Here is a 24,120-nt window from a genome sequence, read left to right on the forward strand (position 1 = left end):
AAACCTGGGGAATTGTTGCAACGCCAGATGGATCATTTCAGTCGTACTTGAGCAACTCAACTGCTTGGGAAGCTTGCCACTCATGGTAAACTGCCATGAAAGGGTGGAATACTGATAACAATTCATCTAATGAATCAATACACTTGTATGTGCCACTGGCTTGAAAATCATGTGCCCACCCTCCATCACCAATGTCATTTTTGTACCTTTGCCCGCTTCCACAAGTGTGAGTCGTGCATTCTCAAAATAAAGTTGCGAAAAGTCTACAAACTTGCCGTTCCAGATTTTTTCCTTTGAGGATACTGGGAATGAACTATGGAGGGATGACCCCAACTGCATAGTAGAAATAACCACCAAAGCCTCAAGAGTGGTGGCCCCATTGATCGCTGTACATGTAGTTGACCACCCAGTGCCATCAATACGATCAGCTACATCAGGCCCAAGGGGATTTGCTGCAATGAGTCCAGTCTGGTACAATGGGAAGGATATACCGAAATGGAACCCAGCTACAGACTCACCAACTTGGCGTGCTAGCACTACTATCAGAGCCGCCTTGCATCCCTCAATTATCTCATACTCTGTCCCGCTGAGGTGGCCTTGCTAAGCCTGGTCTAAAGGCCCTGGAGTGCCTGTAGTGGCAACTCTCTGGACTGTCCATCCCCAGCAGTGTCAGGCTGCTCCACACCATCCATTCTCAACCGGGGCATTCGAGGTGAGCTAAGGGTGAATGTTGAGGTCTGAGGAAAATCAGCAATGCGTCTCCTGCAGTCGCTGGCCCAAAGGGCTGTCTTGACACTGCTTTGGGGGCTGGCACGTAGTGACCTCGGGCACTGACAGAGTGAACGGTTTGGGTACGGTTTCTCCACCCAATGAGTGGGCTGATGGACACAACGATGGGGCCTCAGCATAGTGGAATTTAAGCCCAATATCCACACCAACTGAAGACACGTCAATCAGCGAGCTCAAGAAAAAATATATTCCGCTCAGAAATATCTTAAATTACGGCATTTTACACCACAAGGCAGCTTATGTTGTGTATGCTGCCCTAACAACTAGCTGAACAAATTCTAAAAGGTGTAGTTTATTATTCAATAAGCTGTGCCAATGTGACCAACGCAGCAGATGCTCAGCTACATTGTATGTTCCCAGCCAGAGTTAATGACCATTCACCCGTGCATATTGGCTTGTCCGTGTCTTCTAAGACACGTGTGATTGGCCCGCTTGGCACACCCAGTGTCACTGTGAACTTCTCTTACTTTAAAGGGGCAGTGCGTTGCCAACTTTCAGTCTGTGCGGGAAGAGGTTTATACAGCCGTCTCTCCAGCTGTGTTTGCCGTGTATAAAGCATTTTTTTCACTTACGTCTATAAAAGGCATTAAGTATAGTTATGCTTTAGAATTTCATTGCTTTGTTAGTTCTTCCAAGAGACCACTTTACATGCACCTTTTGGGTATTTCACATTCGATGTATCCATCAATTCATAAAATGAGGATAAAATTCAAAAAAAAAATCAAGGTCCAACCAGTTCAAACAATTATCAAGCATTACACAATGAAAAGTCTAAATGGAAAAATTTACTAAATGGAAAAGATTACTTTGTGCGGCTATAAACGACCGTTAAATGAAATGATGAATTTTTGAAGGATTTTGAAAACAGAAAAAATGATAGTCATGCCGGCCCAGCATCATCAACATTGAAAAATGCCCCAGCATAAAGTGGTTAAGGGTTGTCTGGACAATTTAATCAGTGTTTCAGTGCCATATATAGACCTTGTTTCTTGAGAAAATTGAGATGAACTTTAAGGACGTAAAAGCACACATCCTTCCCTTCATCTGTCCTTTTTTATTACAACTTCCTACGACCAGTACTCTTTCCACATGAAGTGTTGTTCACATCTCTGCCGATGAGCTTCAATTTTTTTCTATTTCATATTCCTCTGAGGTAGTAAACACCTTTTGTCAAATCTCAAAATGGGACTGTCATGTCATCTTTAAATATTATCATAGTGTAATGACAGTTTTCAGACAATCTGTAAAATCTTTCCACCCAGAATGCCATTAGTTGTGAGAAAAAAGTATACTTTTCCGAAGATCATCCCTCTCAACAATAATTGGAAAATATAATTTGTTTACACACCAGGTACCATTCTTTCAATGTTGTATCAAGAAATTTATATATGTGGTGCATGTAGCAATTAATATTATTAATAGTTAACAAAAAGGCAGCCGACACACCTTTAGTAAGCCCGATCACATCATCATAATGTAACTATGGGGGCACATCCCTCCCCCAGCAGATAGCCGTGCCCCTTCCCATTAGAAATCTGTGAATACTCTCTGCTACATGCAGCTGCAGCTTATTTTCTTGTGGTGCCCCCTTGAAAGATTATGTGCACCCCAGGTGTCCCCCCCCCAGAAATTTAGCCCCCCAGTTATATGTAGCCCCCTGCATTGACATTTGCACTGACCAGTACAGTTGATAGTGGTTTTATGCACCCCCCTATTTTTTTGAACACTGTTTACCAGTCTAATGCTATTTAGTACACAGCAGCAGCGGTTCCAACCAGTTACATAACACTTCCTGTAGGGCACTGCTGCCATGTGTGGGTGCCTTTGTTCTCTTGAGTCATTCTGACTCCATGCTTCAGAGCAGTAACATTGGCTCCACACCATAGCTTACAGTGTCCGTCTGATTTCCTCTTGTTTTACAGGTATGTTATGATCATCAATATTTTTATGAATGATGGGAATAAGGAACCTCTAAAATTTGTATTATGCACTGAAGATATGGTACCCGCATTGAAGGATTTAGCATTAGTTTTTATGCTTATTTTGATAACTTTGGGCACTTTGTTTCTAACAAAGCAAACAGGCAGAACATGCCGGAGGACAAAGGGGAATTCGGTCCTCTTGACCCAAAGTGTTTAAATACATGTGGATATGTTGCTTTGCCAAGATTGAGCCAGATTTTGGTTTGTAGGGGCTGAACTTCATTTGTTCCCCTGGCTTTTCCTGTGTTTTTCCTTGCTACTAGTATTCTTCTTTGCCCCTAGCCCTTGAAGTATTTCTTAAGTATTTCTTAAGTATTCCTTGCGTAGACTTGACTTATGATGCTGTACTGATTCTGAATGCTCATGATTTACAGCTACCGTTGAGTAATGATTCTAGGAATGATTTATATCATTTGTAATACTTGAGAAGCACACAGCCTTGATTTGGAGTTGTTTTGCAGTGTTAATAGCTCTGAAGAAACCATTGTTTAGACATCGCCTCGACCATGTGTGTGTGCGCAAGGCCTGGTCAAAATTACCCATGCCTTGATGAGAACCAATATTCTAGTGATGTTGAACATGTAGTGACCAGGCTGGTCTGGTGGTCTAGCACGAATTTAATAGCAGAGTTATTTATAGTGCTCAGTACTTTCATTTCTCTATTATTGATATTAACTTCATGTATTCAGTATTGTGTAGAATGCAGCTGAGTGATATACATTTATTTCTATTAAGACTGTGAAGGATCAGTCCGATTTTACTTCAGTTTTGTGTCTATGTAAAATTCACTAGCATGTGGACCAGAGCACTTTTTAGCAATAGTTAAGACCACCTATCTCAGCAGGTGGCATTTCTTTGTTCTAGAGCCCTGTAGGCAGGCATGGCCTGCATTGGCATGCGGTATGATGAGAGCATGGGCAAAATCACTCATGCATGATTAACTGTTTACTGGTTGACTCATCGCTGGACTAGACCCTGTGTTGACTTAGGCCACAGAATCGATACTTGATTATAGTGACTATTTACATGTACTGTACATGCATTGTGGCCCAAGGAGTTGGTATTTTTATCGATACTGGGATCGAATTTAGGATTTAGGGTCTTTTATTATTGTTTCACCATTGCTGTTACTGTGTGAACTTCCAGCATTTTTGCGAATAATTCGTTAGACAATGATGGTTATTTTTCATTGCAGTGTTAGTTCTAATTACTTTCCTTGAGAAATGAGATACCCTTCTAGATTAATGGTTAATTTCTTTAGATTATTTTGTAACTATGTTTTGTATTTGTGTAATCATTCTGACTCCATGCTTCAGAGCAGTAACATTGGCTCCACACCATAGCTTACAGTGTCCGTCTGATTTCCTCTTGTTTTACAGTGCTCTGGAGTCTTCTTTTTTTAATGTGCACTTCGTGGTAACCAATACCAGGTTACCGTGGGGTTGCAACATTTGGCGACCACGAAGGGACGGGTGTTGTTGTCCCTTGCGCCAACGGGGGATGATTGGTCGCACCCGTCCAGAGACATGAACCAAGGCGGCATGATATAGGAGGAGAAGAGACCGCCTGTGAAGCCACTACTTGCTGCACAAGGGTTGCTACTGGCTGAGAGAGGTGAAAGGCCACAGGGAGTTGACCAGGGGTACCAGCACAAGGGATTGAGCCAGCCGGACTGACCTGGAATCGCCATGGCAGAGTCGCCGCAAGAGCTATGTGGCCAGTTGATGCAGCAAGTTGGTCTGCTGTCACAGGCATCTCTGATAAAGACCTGTGACCATTTGGGGTTGACCAGCTCAGAAGATGACAGCCCCAAGTTGCTGCTGAGGAGGATCAACCGCTACCTGTTGAGCGATGAGTTGGAGCAGAGAGATGACGAGGGGATGGCCACCTATACGGAATTGCACGATTTCCTTGGGGCAATGAGTACCACTGGTGGATCCCAGACGCAGCAGCCAGAGGCATCCAACCCCACCCTCAACAACGTAGTGAATGGTGCCCCTACAGCAAATGCCACTACGACAGCAACCAGTGCCCCCACAGTGACTACGAGTTCAGCAGCAACCAGTACCCCCATAGTGACCACTAGTTCTGCAGTAACCAGTGCTCCTTCAGAAACCCCGCCCCCAGCAAGTCTCCTGAGCCTTACGAGAAGAGAGTTTAAAATCTCTGGTCAGATCGGGGAACCAGGTCAAAAAGACCGTCTGTCATTCTCGAGCCTGGCCCACCAGATTGAGAGCGGACGGGCCCGGGGACACTCCGAGCGGGACATCGTTGATGCAGTCATCCGTGCAGTTGTGCCGGGGTTGCCCTTGCGCAGCTACTTGGAGGGCAGGGCGAACCTGACATTGCCAGTTCTAAGACAGATCCTGCGGTCCCACTATCGGGAACAAGATGCCACCGAACTGTTCCACCGGTTATCCCGCCTTGCTCAAGACGGTCGGGAACCAGCCCAGAGCTTCCTGGTACGCGCTATGGATCTGAGGCAGAAGGTTCTGTTTGCCAGTCAGGAGACCGGTTCTGGCCTCAAATACGACCCCACCCTGGTACAGAACATGTTTGTACATGCACTGCTAACTGGCCTGCGCAGCGATGCAGTAAAGGCGGAGCTGCGTCCTTACTTGCAGGATACCAGTATCACCGATGAGGAGCTATTTGCCAAGCTGAATCTTGCTGCAAGTCAAGAGGCAGAGCGACAGGAGAAACTGGGGGGCAACAAAGGACGACCAGTCGAAGTAAGGGAGGTAACACAGAGTGACGCCCAGACACAACCAGGCAACAAGGGCAAAAGACAACCAAAGCAGGGCACTCTAACTTCAGACATCGCTGAACTCAAAGCTGGCATTGCAGAAATCGCTAATGTTTTGAGGGGAGCTCAGACAGCACCAACTCGCCAACCAGCAAACTGGAAGACCGTGGCAACACCTCGAGCACGGGGATGCCAACTCTGCCAACGGGATGGGAAAGGAGACACTTGTGACCATTGTTATAAGTGTGGTTCAAGCGAACACTATGCACGAGGTTGCCGTCGCGGAAAATATCTGCAGTCGGGAAACGCCCAAGGGTTGCTGCCGAGGGACGAGCAGTAACCAGATCTCATCCTCAACAGCAGTCCCAACCCTTCCAAGTTTCCAAAGTGTCATCAAAACAGCAGGTCAGCAAACTCGTTGGTGAGAGATGCCTGGTAAATTGTTGGATCAACAGTGTCAGGGCACGAGTGTTGTGGGATACTGGGGCCCAGGTATCTATACTCCCCACCGAATGGAAAGAATATCACCTCCCCAGTGTTCGCACAAGACCCCTGAGTGAACTACCAGGAACTGAAGACCTCGACTTGACTGCGGCGAATGGGACCAAGATACCATTTGAGGGTTGGATTGAGATTGCCTTCCAACTGATGTCTGGACCCAGTACAGCCATTAAAGTCCCGGTTTTGGTGACCTCTGGAACCACGGGGGTCCCCATCATTGGCTATAATGTCATCAAACAGATTGTCCAGAATGACTCGGAGGGAGTCTCACCCATCAACATTGTCCGAACGGCGTTCCCATCAATGAGAAGACATGAGGTTGAAGTCCTCGCTCACCTGATACGAGATGACCATGCAGAACAACAGGCAGATGTCAGGGTGGGCAGACAGAACATAACTCTCCCCAGTAGGTGCTATACCTACGTCACAGGCAGAGTACGATCAACCAAACCCATGGGGGAAACCACAGTCCTCTTTGAACCCGCAGAAATTGACCAGTGGCCACCAGAGCTGGAAACTCCACCAGTGGTACTCCAGATAGCAGGAGCGACAACAAAAGTCAGGCTTTTGGTGCTCAACACTGCCACGTATGATGTCACGCTTAGAGGCCGTACCCTGCTGGGCACACTGAAGCCAGTAGACGATGTTCAGTCAGTCCCATTGGAGCCCACACATGAGAAGCAGGCAGAGAACATATGCTCCATCCATAATCATGCAGCCACCACTGCATGGATCCCCCCTGTTGACCTCAGCCACTTGACGGAGGAACAGCGTCATATGGCAACAGAACTGCTGAGGAAGGAAGCTGGTGCCTTTGCCAAAGATGACAATGACCTAGGGTGCATACCAGACCTTCAGATGCACATCAGACTGAAAGACAGCCAGCCGGTGCAGAAGACGTACATGTCTGTCCCTCCACCTCTTTATCGAGAGGTCAAGTCCTATCTTCAGGATTTGATACGACGTGGTTGGATCAGCAAGTCAGAGTCGCCTTATAGTTCACCAGTAGTCTGCGTCCGGAAAAAGGACGGGTCACTTCGTCTCTGCATAGACTATCGTGAGCTAAACGGCAAGACGATCACCGACAGACAACCCATCCCGAGGATCCAGGATGTTCTGGACAGTCTTGGGGGAAATGCCTGGTTCTCCACCCTGGACCAGGGCAAGGCCTACCACCAAGGGTTCGTCGCTGAAGAGAGTCGTCCGGCAACTGCATTTATAACACCTTGGGGGCTGTACGAGTGGATACGCATCCCTTTCGGCTTGACCAATGCCCCAGCCGTCTTTCAGAGAGCGATGGAGACTTGTCTTGATGGTCTGGTGGGAGAAATTGCGGTTGTCTACCTAGACGACATCTTGGTCTACAGCGACACGTTCAGTGCCCATCTTGAACGTCTGCGTCAGGTGCTGCAGCGTCTGCGGGAACGGGGTGTGAAGCTAAAACCAGCCAAATGCAGCCTTTTTCAGAAGGAAGTTCGATATCTGGGAAGGATCGTCTCAGAGGAGGGCCACAAGATGGACCCCGCCGACATTGCAGCCATCGAGTCACTAAGACAAAAGAGTCCCAGTACGGTGGGAGGACTGAGACAGCTTCTGGGATTGCTCGGGTACTATCGGCAGTACATACAGAACTTCTCGAGCAAAGCGAAACCCCTCTATGAACTGCTCAAGAGCCCCAGTGATGAAAGGGAAGCCAAGCAGAATAGTAATCAGTGGAGGGGCACAAACAAAACGACTGCCAAAAGGGGTGCTGGCCAGCCCTCATCACGACAGCCGATCACATGGGAACGTAAGCACCAGAATATCCTTGAGGACCTACTGAGCTGCCTCACATGCCCTCCAGTAATGGGATTTCCTGACCACGAGAAAGCGTTCATACTGCACACTGATGCTTCTCAAGATGGTCTTGGGGCAGTGTTGTACCAGGAACAAAATGGAAAGAAGCGAGTCATTGGCTATGGGTCGCGGACACTAAATGCAGCTGAAAAGAACTACCACCTTCATTCTGGCAAGCTGGAGTTCCTGGCCCTAAAATGGGCTGTGACACAAAAGTTCCGGGACTACCTATACTATGCTCCACACTTCACGGTATACACTGACAATAACCCCCTGACATATGTCCTCTCAACGGCCAAGCTCAATGCAACAGGACACAGGTGGGTGGCTGAACTTGCCGATTTTCGGTTCACAATCAAATACCGCCCAGGGAGGAACAATGCCGACGCAGACACTCTGTCCCGACAACCACTGGATATTGATGAGTTCATGGCCAAGTGCACTGAAGAGACAAGCACAGATCAGATAAAAGCAGTAGTTGAGGCCGTCAGTGCTTCCAGAGCTGGTTGTTGCCCGTGGATCTCCGCCATCACCACGATGACGTCGAGCCCAGATGAAAAGGTGACAGTCACCCAGGGTATAAGCAGGGAGGACCTGAAGCAAGCGCAATGTGAAGACCGCTGTCTGGGGCGTGTTATGGAGTATGTTAAAGGGAAGCGTCGCCCAAGCCGACAGATTGCAGCACAAGAACCAGCTGACGTACAAGCATACCTCAGAGAGTGGTCCAAACTACAGGTGGATGGTGGTGTTCTCCTTCGAAAGTGTGGCAGGAGGTCTCAGCTGGTTCTCCCTCAGAAACTACGGTCAGTGGTATACAGAGAGTTACATGAGGAGATGGGACATCTTGGTGCTGAGCGAGTTGTCAACCTGGCCCGAGATAGGTTTTACTGGCCGGGGATGCAAAGAGACATCGAGCACTACATCCAGAATGTTTGCCGGTGTCTTCAACAGAGGAAACCAAACCAACCAACCAGAGCACCCCTGAAGAGCATTGTCACCACAGCCCCATTTGAGTTAGTCTCTGTGGACTTCATCCATCTTGAAAGGAGCGTCGGTGGTTACGAGTACATTCTGGTCATTGTTGACCATTTTACTCGCTTCGCTCAAGCCTACCCAACAACAAACAAATCTGGCCGGACCGCTGCAGATAAGATATTCAATGATTTCATCTTGAGGTTTGGTTTCCCCCACAAACTACATCATGACCAGGGGCGAGAGTTTGAAAACAACCTGTTCCGGAGGCTGCAAACCTTGTCTGGAATCTCTCCATCACGGACCACACCCTATCACCCAATGGGGAATGGTCAGGTGGAGAGGTTTAACCGGACACTGCTGGGGATGTTGCGCACTCTTCCGGAAGATGAGAAGTCGCGCTGGAAAGATGCTGTCAACAAAGTTGTCCACGCCTACAACTGTACACGCTCCGAGGCCACCGGATTCTCACCGTTCTTCTTGCTGTATGGTCGCAATCCCCGTCTCCCCATAGATCTGGCTTTCGGCCTGTCTAATGATGACTTCGGAACTAAGGATCACCAAGAGTACAGCAGAGTCTGGCAGAAACAAATGGCAAATGCTTATGAGAGGGCACGACAAAATGCAGTTAAGTCGGCCGCCAGAGGGAAACAGCAGTTTGACAAGAGGGTTCACAGCACGGTCCTGCAGAGTGGTGACAGGGTGCTAGTTCGGAACCTGAGTGAAACCGGTGGCCCGGGGAAACTGCGAGCTCACTGGGAGAAGGAAATCTACGTCGTTGTTGAGCGGAAGGCAGTAGACTCTCCTGTATATGAGGTCCGACCAGAAAGCGGGAGGGGCCGTCACCGGACCTTGCACCGAAATTTGCTCCTACCCTGCACCGATCTTCCAGGCGAGTACCAAAACACAGCCAAGTCACGTTGCCGACAGCAGACTGGTACCGGGGGGCGAGCCAGGCAAGCTTGTCAAGGAAAAGATGTATCAGGCAACTCGGACTCTGATAGCTCTGAAGATGAACTTTTGGTCTGCACACCACCCGAAGTTGCCCCAACACTGAATGTAGAGGCCCCGACCTTCATTCCAGGGAGCAACCTGCAGCCGCAGAACAACAAAAATGGTGGCGACCAGTTCAATCTAGCTGCAGATGTCAACGATGAAGCCATCCATCCGGAATCAACCTGCACACCGAAGCTCCTGACACAAGCTGATCCAGTCAGTCAACCAGCTGCTACCCCAGTCCCAGGGGCCGACTCGGAACCTGCCATCGCCCTAGAACATGCAGCTGATCCACCTTCTCCTGCCACCCCAGAGCCGCAGACTGATCCAGGTCCTGATGTCCATTCAGACTTGGGGATGCATTTATGCCCGTCCCCCACCCGGGACCCAGTGATGGATGCACCCCCTCCTGCTGTTCAACACCAAACAACGTGTCAAGCTCCAACCCCTTCCTCTGAGCCAGATGATGCTGCAGCAGACACCAAAACTGACCAGCCGGCAGATGTTCCGGAGCAGCCTGCTGGACCATATGGAGACTACACAACCGAGCCGGAACCGCAGGTTAATCCAGATTCTAGACCAGCAAGGGACAGGAGGCCACCTCAGCGTCTGACCTATGAGCAGTTGGGTCAACCCCAGCAGCAGCCAGAAAGAATCAGCGAAGTCAGAGCCCATGACCCCCGCCAAGGCCTTCAACTTCCAGTTTGGCCCATGTGCATGACCCCACCAGCTGTGACTCCAATGATGTGGCCCCAATACCCCATGCCATGGCCACCACATGTGACACCATGGAATCCACAGCAGATGCCGGTGTATCCATGGCAACAGCTGCCACCCACTCAGCAGTCCTGACGATACAACCAGGATGGACACTTGTCAACAAACTGTAGTTGATTTTCAGGACATGTAGACTAGTGACTGTCCATGATACGCGTATTGGTTTTTTTGGTGACGAAGAAATGTTGAGGACAACATTTATTTTTCCAGGGGAGAGTGTAGCCCCCTGCATTGACATTTGCACTGACCAGTACAGTTGATAGTGGTTTTATGCACCCCCCTATTTTTTTGAACACTGTTTACCAGTCTAATGCTATTTAGTACACAGCAGCAGCGGTTCCAACCAGTTACATAACACTTCCTGTAGGGCACTGCTGCCATGTGTGGGTGCCTTTGTTCTCTTGAGTCATTCTGACTCCATGCTTCAGAGCAGTAACATTGGCTCCACACCATAGCTTACAGTGTCCGTCTGATTTCCTCTTGTTTTACAGGTATGTTATGATCATCAATATTTTTATGAATGATGGGAATAAGGAACCTCTAAAATTTGTATTATGCACTGAAGATATGGTACCCGCATTGAAGGATTTAGCATTAGTTTTTATGCTTATTTTGATAACTTTGGGCACTTTGTTTCTAACAAAGCAAACAGGCAGAACATGCCGGAGGACAAAGGGGAATTCGGTCCTCTTGACCCAAAGTGTTTAAATACATGTGGATATGTTGCTTTGCCAAGATTGAGCCAGATTTTGGTTTGTAGGGGCTGAACTTCATTTGTTCCCCTGGCTTTTCCTGTGTTTTTCCTTGCTACTAGTATTCTTCTTTGCCCCTAGCCCTTGAAGTATTTCTTAAGTATTTCTTAAGTATTCCTTGCGTAGACTTGACTTATGATGCTGTACTGATTCTGAATGCTCATGATTTACAGCTACCGTTGAGTAATGATTCTAGGAATGATTTATATCATTTGTAATACTTGAGAAGCACACAGCCTTGATTTGGAGTTGTTTTGCAGTGTTAATAGCTCTGAAGAAACCATTGTTTAGACATCGCCTCGACCATGTGTGTGTGCGCAAGGCCTGGTCAAAATTACCCATGCCTTGATGAGAACCAATATTCTAGTGATGTTGAACATGTAGTGACCAGGCTGGTCTGGTGGTCTAGCACGAATTTAATAGCAGAGTTATTTATAGTGCTCAGTACTTTCATTTCTCTATTATTGATATTAACTTCATGTATTCAGTATTGTGTAGAATGCAGCTGAGTGATATACATTTATTTCTATTAAGACTGTGAAGGATCAGTCCGATTTTACTTCAGTTTTGTGTCTATGTAAAATTCACTAGCATGTGGACCAGAGCACTTTTTAGCAATAGTTAAGACCACCTATCTCAGCAGGTGGCATTTCTTTGTTCTAGAGCCCTGTAGGCAGGCATGGCCTGCATTGGCATGCGGTATGATGAGAGCATGGGCAAAATCACTCATGCATGATTAACTGTTTACTGGTTGACTCATCGCTGGACTAGACCCTGTGTTGACTTAGGCCACAGAATCGATACTTGATTATAGTGACTATTTACATGTACTGTACATGCATTGTGGCCCAAGGAGTTGGTATTTTTATCGATACTGGGATCGAATTTAGGATTTAGGGTCTTTTATTATTGTTTCACCATTGCTGTTACTGTGTGAACTTCCAGCATTTTTGCGAATAATTCGTTAGACAATGATGGTTATTTTTCATTGCAGTGTTAGTTCTAATTACTTTCCTTGAGAAATGAGATACCCTTCTAGATTAATGGTTAATTTCTTTAGATTATTTTGTAACTATGTTTTGTATTTGTGTAATCATTCTGACTCCATGCTTCAGAGCAGTAACATTGGCTCCACACCATAGCTTACAGTGTCCGTCTGATTTCCTCTTGTTTTACAGTGCTCTGGAGTCTTCTTTTTTTAATGTGCACTTCGTGGTAACCAATACCAGGTTACCGTGGGGTTGCAACATATACTACTGCATCAACTGACAAAATAGATGTAAAATTGTAATTGATTTACCAAAGGAGAATTTGGATTGGTTTGAATGCAAATTTCTCCTGCAAAAATATTTCCTTCTATCACTCCTTACGATAATAGTATTAGTACCACTGGGTAACATCACAGCTTCTTTGCAAGGTCTGTACCAATTAAAGCCTGTTCTCTTGAACAAAGGTTGCAATTTTCAGACAATCAACCTTTTTCCCATAATGCAAGGGTAGTTATCACATCTACCGAGATATTAACTTAAGTGCTTATGGTGTACACCAATGGCATGTGGATGGTTTTTAACCAGCAGCATGTGATAAAACATGCATGTTTACATGCCTTGACTTCAGGCACTTCACTGGACAATGAAGCACTGTTTATTTGACAAATCCATAGCATTTCATTATCGAAGGAAAAGACACAAACTTGAAGATAAATTTGCCAACTACTATTCAAAGCAGTGACAAAAACAGAACAAAAACACACACATTTTTCAGGGGCATCTTTGATCTGCGGAATTCAACTTGCCTGTGCATTATTCAGGCATTCAGCAATGCCCTGTGGTCCGTGAATTTGTTACAAGCAAATTACATGAGATGCAGTTTGATGTATATAAACAAAAGCATTTTCCTTTCTAAAAAAGGAAATAAGTTAAAGGAATGTTACCAAAAGGAAAAAAAAGGCCCATTTTGAAGATACATGTAATAGAAATGCATATAGTTGGGGTAAACAGGTTACATACACTTCATAGAAAAACATTTTTCCTCAATTTTACACTGTTTGAAATACTTTCCCCAACGTTTTCTTTATCATTTCAGACAAATTGTATCTCAACGTAATGTTCATAGTGTGTAGTTTGATTGAAAATACATTGAAGACATTTATTTTGGTTCAAAATATTAATATTCTGAAAAACCATTTTGTGAAAATTAAACTCCTTATTGTTGTTCAAAACACTTCAGAAAGTGGTCCACTGCGACTATAAGATGGGACAAAAATACAGAAAGTGGCACTCAATATTAGGGTTGGAGTATGTAAAATTTTGAATTTGCTTTTGTAAATATAAATACGAATCAGATATACGTCTGGTTGTTTTTACTTGATGCATACACCATGTACATTAAATAAAGAACCATCTTGTCTGTTCTCATGAAAAGAAAAGTTGGTAGGAATGAGTGAATTTGTGAAATTTGAGGAAAACTGTATTTTTCTACTAGGTGTATGCAAACTTTTTGCCCCAATTGTATATGGAATACATACCACGTTTAATAACAAAAGCAATGAATAAACTCCCCAAACTGATCAGTGACTATGAATCACTTGATATTTATTTTTGTAATGCAGTTCTTCAACAGTATATTTTGAAGGATTTAGTGCAATATCCTTGACAAGTGAGGACTGAACCAAGACTAAAGTGCAGTGGACTTGTAGACCATTATCAACTTCCTACAGATGTTCTGCATATTGAAACACTTTCAATATACAGCTCATAGACTCTCAAACGGAAAAATCACCTGGCACCTATTGTAACAAAAATTAACTTGACTTAATTTGGTGAGTTCTTGTGCTCCATAAATTTTGTTAATGACTGTTGATATACATGTACAAATTGCACTCCATATCATTAGACCTACTTTTCAACTTTGGGCTGTACTATAGCTGCGCTTCAGTTCAAAATAATGGAACAGTCCAACTGGGCATGGTGGAATCAAGTACATGTTTATTATGCTAAATCCACCGTTGTTGAAATAATCCTTATTCTTTACAACCCTCTTCAGTCTACTAGGACTGAAGAGAAAGAGCTCAAGAGCTGAATGGTCATTTGTTGTTGAATAGATTCTTCGAACTTGGCATGTTACATGTAATTTATTACTTCATTATGTGACTATCTGGCAAGCCATATAAAACCAAGAGAGCAGGAAATTTCCTTAGGGATTTTTCTGAGTGGGACAGACCTGGGAACATCCAGAGGTGTGGGATGTTCCTGTTTATCTTTTCGTTCCGTATGGATTTGTTTCTTTTTGCTCTAGATTAGTATGCTCTTGTGCATGTGGCCAAAGTATTTCTTTTCTTTTATAGGACTGTTTTGGGGGGAGGGCGTTGCCGGCAATCAGGCTGGGCTTTGAACTGTTAAAGTCCACTTGCACTGACCTATACATTTGGAACTGGCCAACATGTACAGGAACATACAGGTCATATCTCGTTGTGCCCTGTTTAAAACAGGAAGCAACTAGCGTAATAATTTAATTGTATATTACTCATTCTGGTAAATTTGGCAGACATTTAACCTTAACTGCCAAGCATTTTGTTTGGTTAACACTACTCAGTACTACAAAATACTAAGTAGTTGCCTGAGCCTGAAGGACCTAGCGCTACAGATTACTACTTCTAGCTAGGTTACTTCCATTGCTACAGAGAAGAAATCAGTCATTCATAGTGCCATAGCACTGTATGGTACATTGTCTTATCTACTGTATTTTATGGATAAAGGTCATGTCCTCATACAAGCAACAGTGCTGAATACATGTACTACATTTTACTACAAGTAGTAATTTGTAGTATTATTTAGGGTTACGGTTAATAAACTTTGAAATGAACAATTAAGCCGCAAAATGTCTTCTGCGGTTAGGCAGTTAGCCCGTGTATACTTTAGAGATTAATTTTGAGTGGCTTGCCCTTTGTTGATTAGTTAATTGGAACCCACAATTTTATACTGGTGGGGTCCTGCTGGGATTTTGTTACAACATATGTCAGGTAAAGTAAATGAGTGACTTCTAGGTAAACAATGTGTCACAAAATGAACCCAAGATCTTAGAACACCAGTAAGCAACACCCTGGCACAACAAATGTACACTGCACAATGTACATGTAATTACCAGTGCAATTCTGCTAAAAGTTGGTTATGTATTAGTGATAATAACAATATTATATTACCACAATATTGTAATGTTCTTACCTCTCTGGAGAATTAATTCACTGGTCAGATTACCCTTTAAGGCAGAGTTGATGTTGTTTTGTTGCACAATGGAGTCACATTCTCCCTCCAGTTTGTTGATGCCCTGGGAAAAATGAATTAGTGAATGCTTAATTCCTTTTGGGTCATAAAATATGCAGGGGGTCTCACATTTATAGGTCCTATCAAAGTGAACGGACAAGACTGAAGATTTGTGCAAGGAATGGATGAGGTGAAATTAAGTTTATTCTTGCATTCTTGAATTTCCAATTATGTTCTTTGATGAAAAGTGTTTCAAAAACAAAGATTTATTCAAAGTTATTTTTGGTTATAGCCCAATTCCTGCATTTATGAAAACGTGTAGACAAAAATCAGCAACGCATAACTGCAGCATGTCATGTTCACAGTTTTTAAATGGTTGCAGTAACCATGCTGATGCATACACATTTATTTGAGGCCCATGCGGCTTCAAATAATATATTGTCACTGGACAGTAGGTGGGGTGTGGAGGCTGGAAAGAGATTTCCACCCTGCTCGGCCAAGTAAGATCAACAGCTTAGATAATTCGGCCACGCTGTTGGAATTTGGTTGCCAGGGGGTCTGGACTGGTGAAATCACTTCCCTCACCAGCATATCCAAGACAAGATATGGAATGGGGAATTTGTAGACTTTGGCTTGCTTTTGCTTCCCAACCAAAGCGTCTAGGCAGCCAGTGACTGCATGTTTATGGTAGGGTCGTATAAGTCCTCAGCAAAGCAAATCCATCCCCATAACCAAATACTGTGTATAACATCAGTCAAGTGGTGGACCTCAACTTTTCTGATTTCATTGGACCTCAGCTTTTCTGATATTTGCCTCAGTTTACTTGATTTGGCATCCAACTAAGGCATGGCAAATGCTCAAATATGGCGACATTACTATGCTGCATTGCAGCATGCAGGATTCGGCTTGTGTGATCATGATGTTCAGTTTCGCCTGCAACAAGAGCGTGCACCGACCCATTCTTGGGCTTCACTTGATGCTTACTTGGGGTTTATGCTGTTGGGAGCTCCAACAAAGCAACCTACTTCTTGTCCCTTTACAAGGAGGGACAGGCAATTGTGCGCACTTATGGGCTCTGCATGGAAACTTCAGTGCAGGCAGCAATGTTACGTTCCAGCACACTCAGAGTGCTGGAATCTGCTTTGACTTCATCCGTAGTTGCTGCATCAGAGTCTGATGTTGCTTTGCCCACATGTGTATGCAACTTGCATGTCTGCGACCCATTCAGTCAATGAATGCAGTATTTCCAACTGCATCACAGCCAGAAAATCAGTCCCCCCACAATCAACTGTCAGCACCAGTCAAAACAATTGGATGCTTCCCTTGTTTAATTTGTACCCAACAGACAGGATGTTAAGTTCCTAGGAAACAGTTTTTATGTGGTTCTTGACTTGGTTATGAAGGTTCTAATGCCCAAAATTTGGTCTCTGCACATGAATATCCCACTATTTTGCAGGAAAAAATCAATTAAAGGAATTGCAGTTGGGCTGGCTTGCTGGCCACCTTTTCTACTCCCTCCATTCCCACTTTACATTGCTCACTTATAGGTTTGATGCACAATACCAAGCAAATTTTGCTTGATTCATAACCTGTCATCCCTGTTGGGTAACTCTGTCACTCTGTTGGGTAACTCAGTGATCACCTGGACCCAGTTAAAATGGCTGTTTCCAACATGAGTTCCAACAATACAGTCACACTGGTTTCTAAGTTAGGTACAGCGGCCTTTTGTTGGCCAAATCTGATATTAAATCAACATTCTGTCTACTCGCTGTTCACCCTAATGACTTTTATCTGCTTGATTTTTCTGTTAACGGGGATATCTGTTATGATAAGAGTATGCCTGTAGGTGTTTCACATCATTTGTGATGTTCAAGTGTTCCAGCACATTCCTTGAGTACTACACTCAGAGGGTTGCTGGCACTCCCACCAAATTATGTTATCTGGATGACTTCTTGTTTGCTGGTCACCCAATTCGTTAGAGTGTGCACAAGCCCTTATGTCATTTAGGGTAGTGTGTAAGGACTTCAGCTCATGACAAGACTGAAGGGATGACAACTCGTATTATGTTCCTCATGGTGATCAGTCAATCAGCAAGTTTAAGTCCCTCAGACCAAGATAGCTTCTTTTCTTGATAAATTGGATCATGCATTGTCCAAACACAAGTTGACACTTGTTATTGTTATTGTTGGGGAGCCTGAATTTTGTTTGTAAGGAAGTTAGACCCTGTCATGCTTTTTTCCGCCATTTGGGATGACTATGTTCATATTTCCTCAGGTGCAAAGGCCAACATGTTAGCATTGCAACACTTTTTGATATGTTCCCAGATGTTTGGCATTCAAGCAATATCATGCATTGTATATGGATGCTTCTGAAGAAGTAGGTTTTGGGGCAATTTTCAACAGCGATTGGGTTCAAACAATGTAAATGGCCTGACTGAATTTGCTCCCTCCGACTGTCCATTGCCTCTCTGGAACTTTTTCCCATCGTGCCAACATTACGTTTATGGTGCTGCAGTCTCCGGGATAAGTGAGTCATATTTTGGCGTGATAATGAGGCTGTCATATCTACACTCAACCCCCAAACATCCTGTTGCCCTCGAATCATAAAATTGGTTCATGTGTTGTCTTACAGTGCCTCAGGCAAAACATCCATTTTAAAGGCTTTCCCTGGCACCGATAACAGTATTGCTGATGCTCTCTCCCAATTTCGGATGGTTTGTTTTTGGCAACTAACACCCGGGGCAGACCCCCTTATGACACCCTTGCCTGTAGACCAGTGGACTTTCACTGAAACATTTATCTGGGGTTTTCCTCCTACCTCTAAAACTGAATATTTCTTCACTCATTATCACCCTGTAATTGGTGCGGAATGTACTGTTGGATGAACAGATATGAATAAATAAAAAACAACCTCCTTTGCTATATGAATCATGGATTATAATTGTTTTGTGATGGTGTTCCATGGGAGGGAATAACAACCAGGAACTTCACGCATTTCTGCTGGTGGGGGGCTTAACGACCAGAATTACATGTATGCCATGTTCTGGATTTATGGTTTATGATTGGCTTTATCTGTGTGGGGGGGGGAGAAATAAAGACCGGGAACTTGCCACAGCTCTGTGGGGGGCGGGGATTATGACAACGACCGGGAACATGCTTTGCTATGATATAAATTTTAATATGTACTACTGTTCCACAGGAGCATAACGACTGGGAACAGTCTGAGTTATATAATCTCTTTGTGGTTCTGTTCTGCAGGGGATATAATGAACAGGAACATGCTCTTAGTATGTTATGACGTTACGTTGTCCTGCAGGAAATACATTGACGGGGAACAAACTGACTCGGCAATGAAACTGCTCTGGCCACAAGTTAACAAAGTAAACCTCTTGAGTCAGTGTCCACATCTTTCATGCTGTCTGTGAATGTGGCAATAACAAGCTTCCAGGGTGTCCCAAGTAAACATGAATCAGCTGAAGCAATACCATGACCCTAAAGACAGATAAGCGTAAACATCCAAACAGAGGTTACATACTGCAGACCAGTTTGAGGACACACACTCTCAGTGACACTGATTCTAAATCTACTCCATCTGCCAACAAACATGCCACAACTTCCACCTATTGTACAGGGAAATCAAGACAGTTCTCTGGTAACAAATCACCACTAATGACAAAGGCAGTGGATACTTTTAAACTATACACATTCTCAGATGCTTTACCGTAATAGTCAGCAACATTATGAAGTGGAAAGGCCACAACAAAAGAACTTGGGAACCAAAGGAGGATATTCCTGATGATTTAATCACAGAGTTTCACAGATTCAAAAAAATGAACAGTCCAAAGCACACAAGTGCTGACAATGAGAACTAAATTCAGGTCTAACCCTCAGTATAAATTCTTACTGCTGTATAAATATCTTCCTGTAATTTAGTGTGTTTAAGATAAATCTTATTCATACAATGTGAACTTTTAGTGCAGCGAGGTTATGTTATTACTTTAGTCTGTAATTCGTATTCATTTGTGTGTGAATTTTTTCCATTTTTTAATGATTTTGTTTTACTTTCTTTGCCTCAAGCTATTTTAAATGGCCGTGGACATGATTCATGATGTTTGTGTACACTAGTACTCCACCACGTAAAGAGGGTCCCAGAACAAAATCGTCATAATGACATCATCAGGGGGTGACGTGACATGAGATTAAAGGTGCAGTTTTTCTTCATAGGGATTGTACATGGTTTTTACTATGTGCTGTTATCGATCTGAATAACTGTGGGGTTCTCAACTTCAGCTGAGGATTACTCTGAAAATGAAAGAGAAATCTTTTTTTTGCTTTCTATTTGATTACAAATTCACCAAAAAATCTAAATATGAAGTAATATTTTGCAAACAAATTTAGATTAAGATGCAAATCATGTGACACTCATTTACAGGTGCAGTTTATCTGTATGGGGTTTTTAGCCCATTGACTTTGTACACCTTTTCGAGGCACCATTTTGGTAACTTGGTGATCATCATCAAAGTTACAGTAAACAAAGACCGTGGTACAACAATGTGGCCAAATTAATGATGTCAGGATGATGTCATTACCTAATTTCTTATTGATTTTTGAAGGCTTAATTTTTCTCCATTGGGTTAGTACACAGTTTTCAACAGGCAGACTTTGGCAATCCGGTCAACCTGTCTGATTTCATATTTGTACAGTGTCGTACTCCACCATGTAGAGAGGGTCCCGGAACAAACTCATCATAATGACACCATCAGGGTCACATGAAATAAGATTAAAGATGCACTTTTTCTCCATAGGTTTTGTACATGTTTTTCTGCTGCATACTATTATCCATGTTAATGAGTGAATAGTCAACTTCAGCCGGGAATTACTATGAGAACGAAAGAGAAATCAGGCTAAATTTTTCATTTTGTTCGGTTACAAATATACTATGGAGTCAAATTAACAAGTAATATTTCCTTCAAGTTTCCAGTTTAAACGTAAATCATGCGAAATGAATTTAAAGGATCAGTTTTTCTGCATAGGTGTTTTAAGCCCATTGGCTTTGTTCATGATTTCAAGGTATGATTTGTTAAGTTACAAAACTTCAATTGTCATGAAAGTTACAGCCAACAAAGACCCTAATACAAATATTTTGCCACTTTTTAATTTAGTGTGACAGCTCATTTACATATCCCTCCTGCCCAGCGCCCTCGTTTGACCCTTGAGGTAAAACTCAGACTTAGCCTTTGTCTTGAGTGAGTCATTCCACCACCGGCACTGGTACATGGGTTTGGTACACTTTCTTTCAACAGCCAGTCTTTTGCACTTTTATTGATCAGACTGACTATAAGTACATGTAGGTGTACACTCAGTTCATAAGCTAAGAATAAAATGGTCATCAGGTGTCACGTGACATGGCATTAAAGGTGCACTCCCCAAAGCACGATATTCCTGAACTGCATGTCCGATTGGGTTCAAACCTTGCTGATATCTTGAAAGGGAAGTGTTATAGATGAAAATGGAAAATTTAAAAGTGATAAATTGAAACGCACTAGCATCTGCAATGAAGAATAGATTTTTCTAAAATTAAGAAAATGTGAAAAAGTCCTTTGATTTGTCCATAAGACAGACAAAACCTCTGGTTGTTTTTTCTTTTTGCAAACATTTTGTTTGTGCTTGTTTGAACACATGGAATGAGATATCAACTTCAAGCACTGCACATGTCTGACGTGGTGCACAGTTGTTATGATGTCATCAAGTGTCAAATTGCAACGCCTTTAAGTCTGAAAATGTTAATCATTAAAAATGCATATAAAATCAGTGGTTCCATCCCTTTTCTACTTTTGGGCAGTGACAGAGCAATTATAGGTCTAACTTTTTGTTGTAGTGTTGAGTCATGTGACCCTTCCTTCTGGTTGAAACTGGAACTAAGTGGCTTATTATTTAAAGGTGGTAATACATATAGATATGAACTTCATTTCAACACTATTTAATTGTCTGTAGTCATACAGCATTCTTCAAAACATAACCCAATGATGTCATGCAACATTCTAGTGCCCTCTGGCAGCAGGTTGAAAAATGAAAAATGTGAACAATGAATTTTTACTTGATGTCTGTGGCAAAGTTTGCTGGAATCACTTGAATATTGGTGGAAACAATGACCTTTGTGCATCCCACTTGTGTGCTAAAATTCAGGGTGATGATGTCATCAGACCGGATGTTACAGTGGAAAGACCTTAATTTTTTTCAAAAATCGGTAAAAAATCAATCCTGACAGAAAAGTCTTAAATTACACATCAAATGATAGAGTGCATATTAGCATGCATTGTCCAGGACATCGCATATCCCTTATTCTTTGCACACGCAATCCACTGATGATGAATTAACCCTAGCGACAGACCGACGCTTCCCCTTCTACTGCTTTTCCCATTGGCTACGTGCAGAGCCACTGGTTTTGTGTATGCCATGCGTTTATAAACACATTCAACTGTGTACATTCTGAGTTAGCTGAGCAATTTGGTGTGGCAGAGCCACAAATCATTTATGTGGAACCTGTGCACATTAAGATTGTTTTATAGCAAGATTTTCCTGTGCAACTTGAAGCTAAGAAAATAACTGAAATTTAAGTACAACAATTATACAGATATTACAGTAACTATTTACCTTTCAGCAGATCTGAAATGTATCAGGGATTAAAATATAATTCACTTTTTTCATTAAATTATCTCTTCAGCAAGGAAAGACGTTAACCTGTACATGGTACTTAACCAATGATCTCATGACGTTACTGTGAAAGGTCATTTTACGACCATAAAATATCTTCTGCCAAAATTAAACAGTGGCATATCCATGTCTGGAGATGAGGGTTGGGTGGGAGGTGGGTAAATTGAGATTTTTCTAGAACGATTTCCAAAAAAGGTAGTAGTGATGTTGAGTCAGCATTTCCAACAACTGAAAATGAAAAACAGGCACCCTGTCCCAGGGGACCTCACTCAATATGCTACTAAAATTACCTGTAATTTGATATCTGATGACATACTTTGAGATCATGACTATTGTTCATGTCACGTTGTCTTGCATGCATTGTTTTGTCTTGACGAAAAGTCAAAAGGAATAATTATCCAGAAAAAGGAAACAACTCAGAGCCTGTACATTAACAACAGGTGATCAGGCTCATCCATTTGCATAGCACTTATCGTTTGTAACCTTATGGTAAGGTTTAATACCTCAATAGTGTAACATTTTACTATTATGCATAGACACTTAATGAGTTTATAAACAATTTACATGCTGTTTTGAGTGATATATGTAGACCTGAAATCGAATTTAATTGACTTAAACCAAGACAAATTCACTTAATGTTTGACAGTGTAACGTAGGAGAGGCAGAGGAAGGCCTGAACAAAGGTTAGGTGGTTCGTCTCCACAAAAATCTACAAAGTCAAAGAAATAACAACATGTTCAGTCAGTACCAATTATTCAGATTTTGAATGATCAATACATACCTTTTTGAACTTGTCATTTTCCTGCATGACTGTGGTTAACTTTTTACCAGTTTTAAAAATATTTTCTTCAATTTGCTGGTGTTCTTTTGCCTGTTCCTTCATCTTTGAGAGGGCTCTAGTCCGTTGGTGTTTGAGCTCCTGTCTCAAAACAACCTAGACAGAAAGTCCAAAATTAACTTTATTAGAAATTTGGTAAATTCCTATTAAAACACTATCAATAATGTTCCACACCTCTATACCACTGCTATTTCTCACCAATCTTTCAAGTTTTCACATTAAAGTGTGATACGAGGCATCACCTTTAGTTTGCTTTCAACTAGGTTGACCACAGTCTTTCAGTCCCCCCAAAAGGAAGAACCACCTTATATTTTCCCCTCACATTTTATACACAAATATTACGAGCACAAGCACTATGATTTAATACTCCCACACTTCAGTCTTAAAGGTGAGCATATAGCAGCCAAGAATTTATAAAGCAGCAGACCGACTGAAGGCTAGGGCTAAACTCAGCAATAAAAAAATCAAAACAAGTTTTTGCACAACAGCACGTGAAAAATATAGTATTTAAAAAAACAATCTCTCTACTACAGTTGAACAGACTTGTCTTCTCAAGTGCTTAACCCACCATCTCAATCTACTCTGTTGATCCAACTGGTAACCTCATCCAGAAAGGAACAATATGCATACAGACCTTAAAATCTAGAATACTTTACCAGCAATTACAGTTGGAATTAAACAGCATAAAGCTATATTTTATACTCAACAAGTTTGAAAACACTGCCCAATTATGCAGTGTCACACACTGATATCACAACAGTGACTAGAGATCCTTGATTAGCATAAATTGCAGATATACCTGAGTCTTGAATAATGTTTGATACAATGGGGAGTCAGGTCATTTGCTTTTTTAATGTCTGATTGTAGTAGACTGGCCAACATGTAGGTAACGTATTTACGTTGTTACTGATGTACAGAAAACCCCTCACAGGATGTCATCCTACTATTATAACTAT

The 24,120-nt window shown here is 42.9% G+C and overlaps 1 protein-coding gene across 5 annotated transcripts in view; it reads right to left on the bottom strand.

Annotated features, from left to right (window-relative positions):
• LOC110988543 (coiled-coil domain-containing protein 175-like) overlaps positions 1–24,120 on the bottom strand; it is a 152,922-nt gene that overhangs the window by 12,540 nt on the left and 116,262 nt on the right. For all 5 annotated transcript variants that reach the window (XM_087146811.1, XM_022252177.2, XM_087146815.1 and 2 more), the window contains 2 exons: positions 23,108–23,260; positions 15,575–15,677 (listed from right to left, as the gene is read on the bottom strand). In XM_087146811.1, the coding sequence (XP_087002937.1) occupies positions 15,575–15,677; positions 23,108–23,260 (256 nt within the window). The remainder of the gene's footprint in view (positions 1–15,574; positions 15,678–23,107; positions 23,261–24,120) is intronic.

The sequence above is a fragment of the Acanthaster planci genome, linkage group LG01 (genome assembly GCF_054643075.1).
Source record: "Acanthaster planci isolate LZ-2023a linkage group LG01, COTS_SCS, whole genome shotgun sequence".
Classification (NCBI taxonomy): Eukaryota; Metazoa; Echinodermata; class Asteroidea; order Valvatida; family Acanthasteridae; genus Acanthaster; species Acanthaster planci.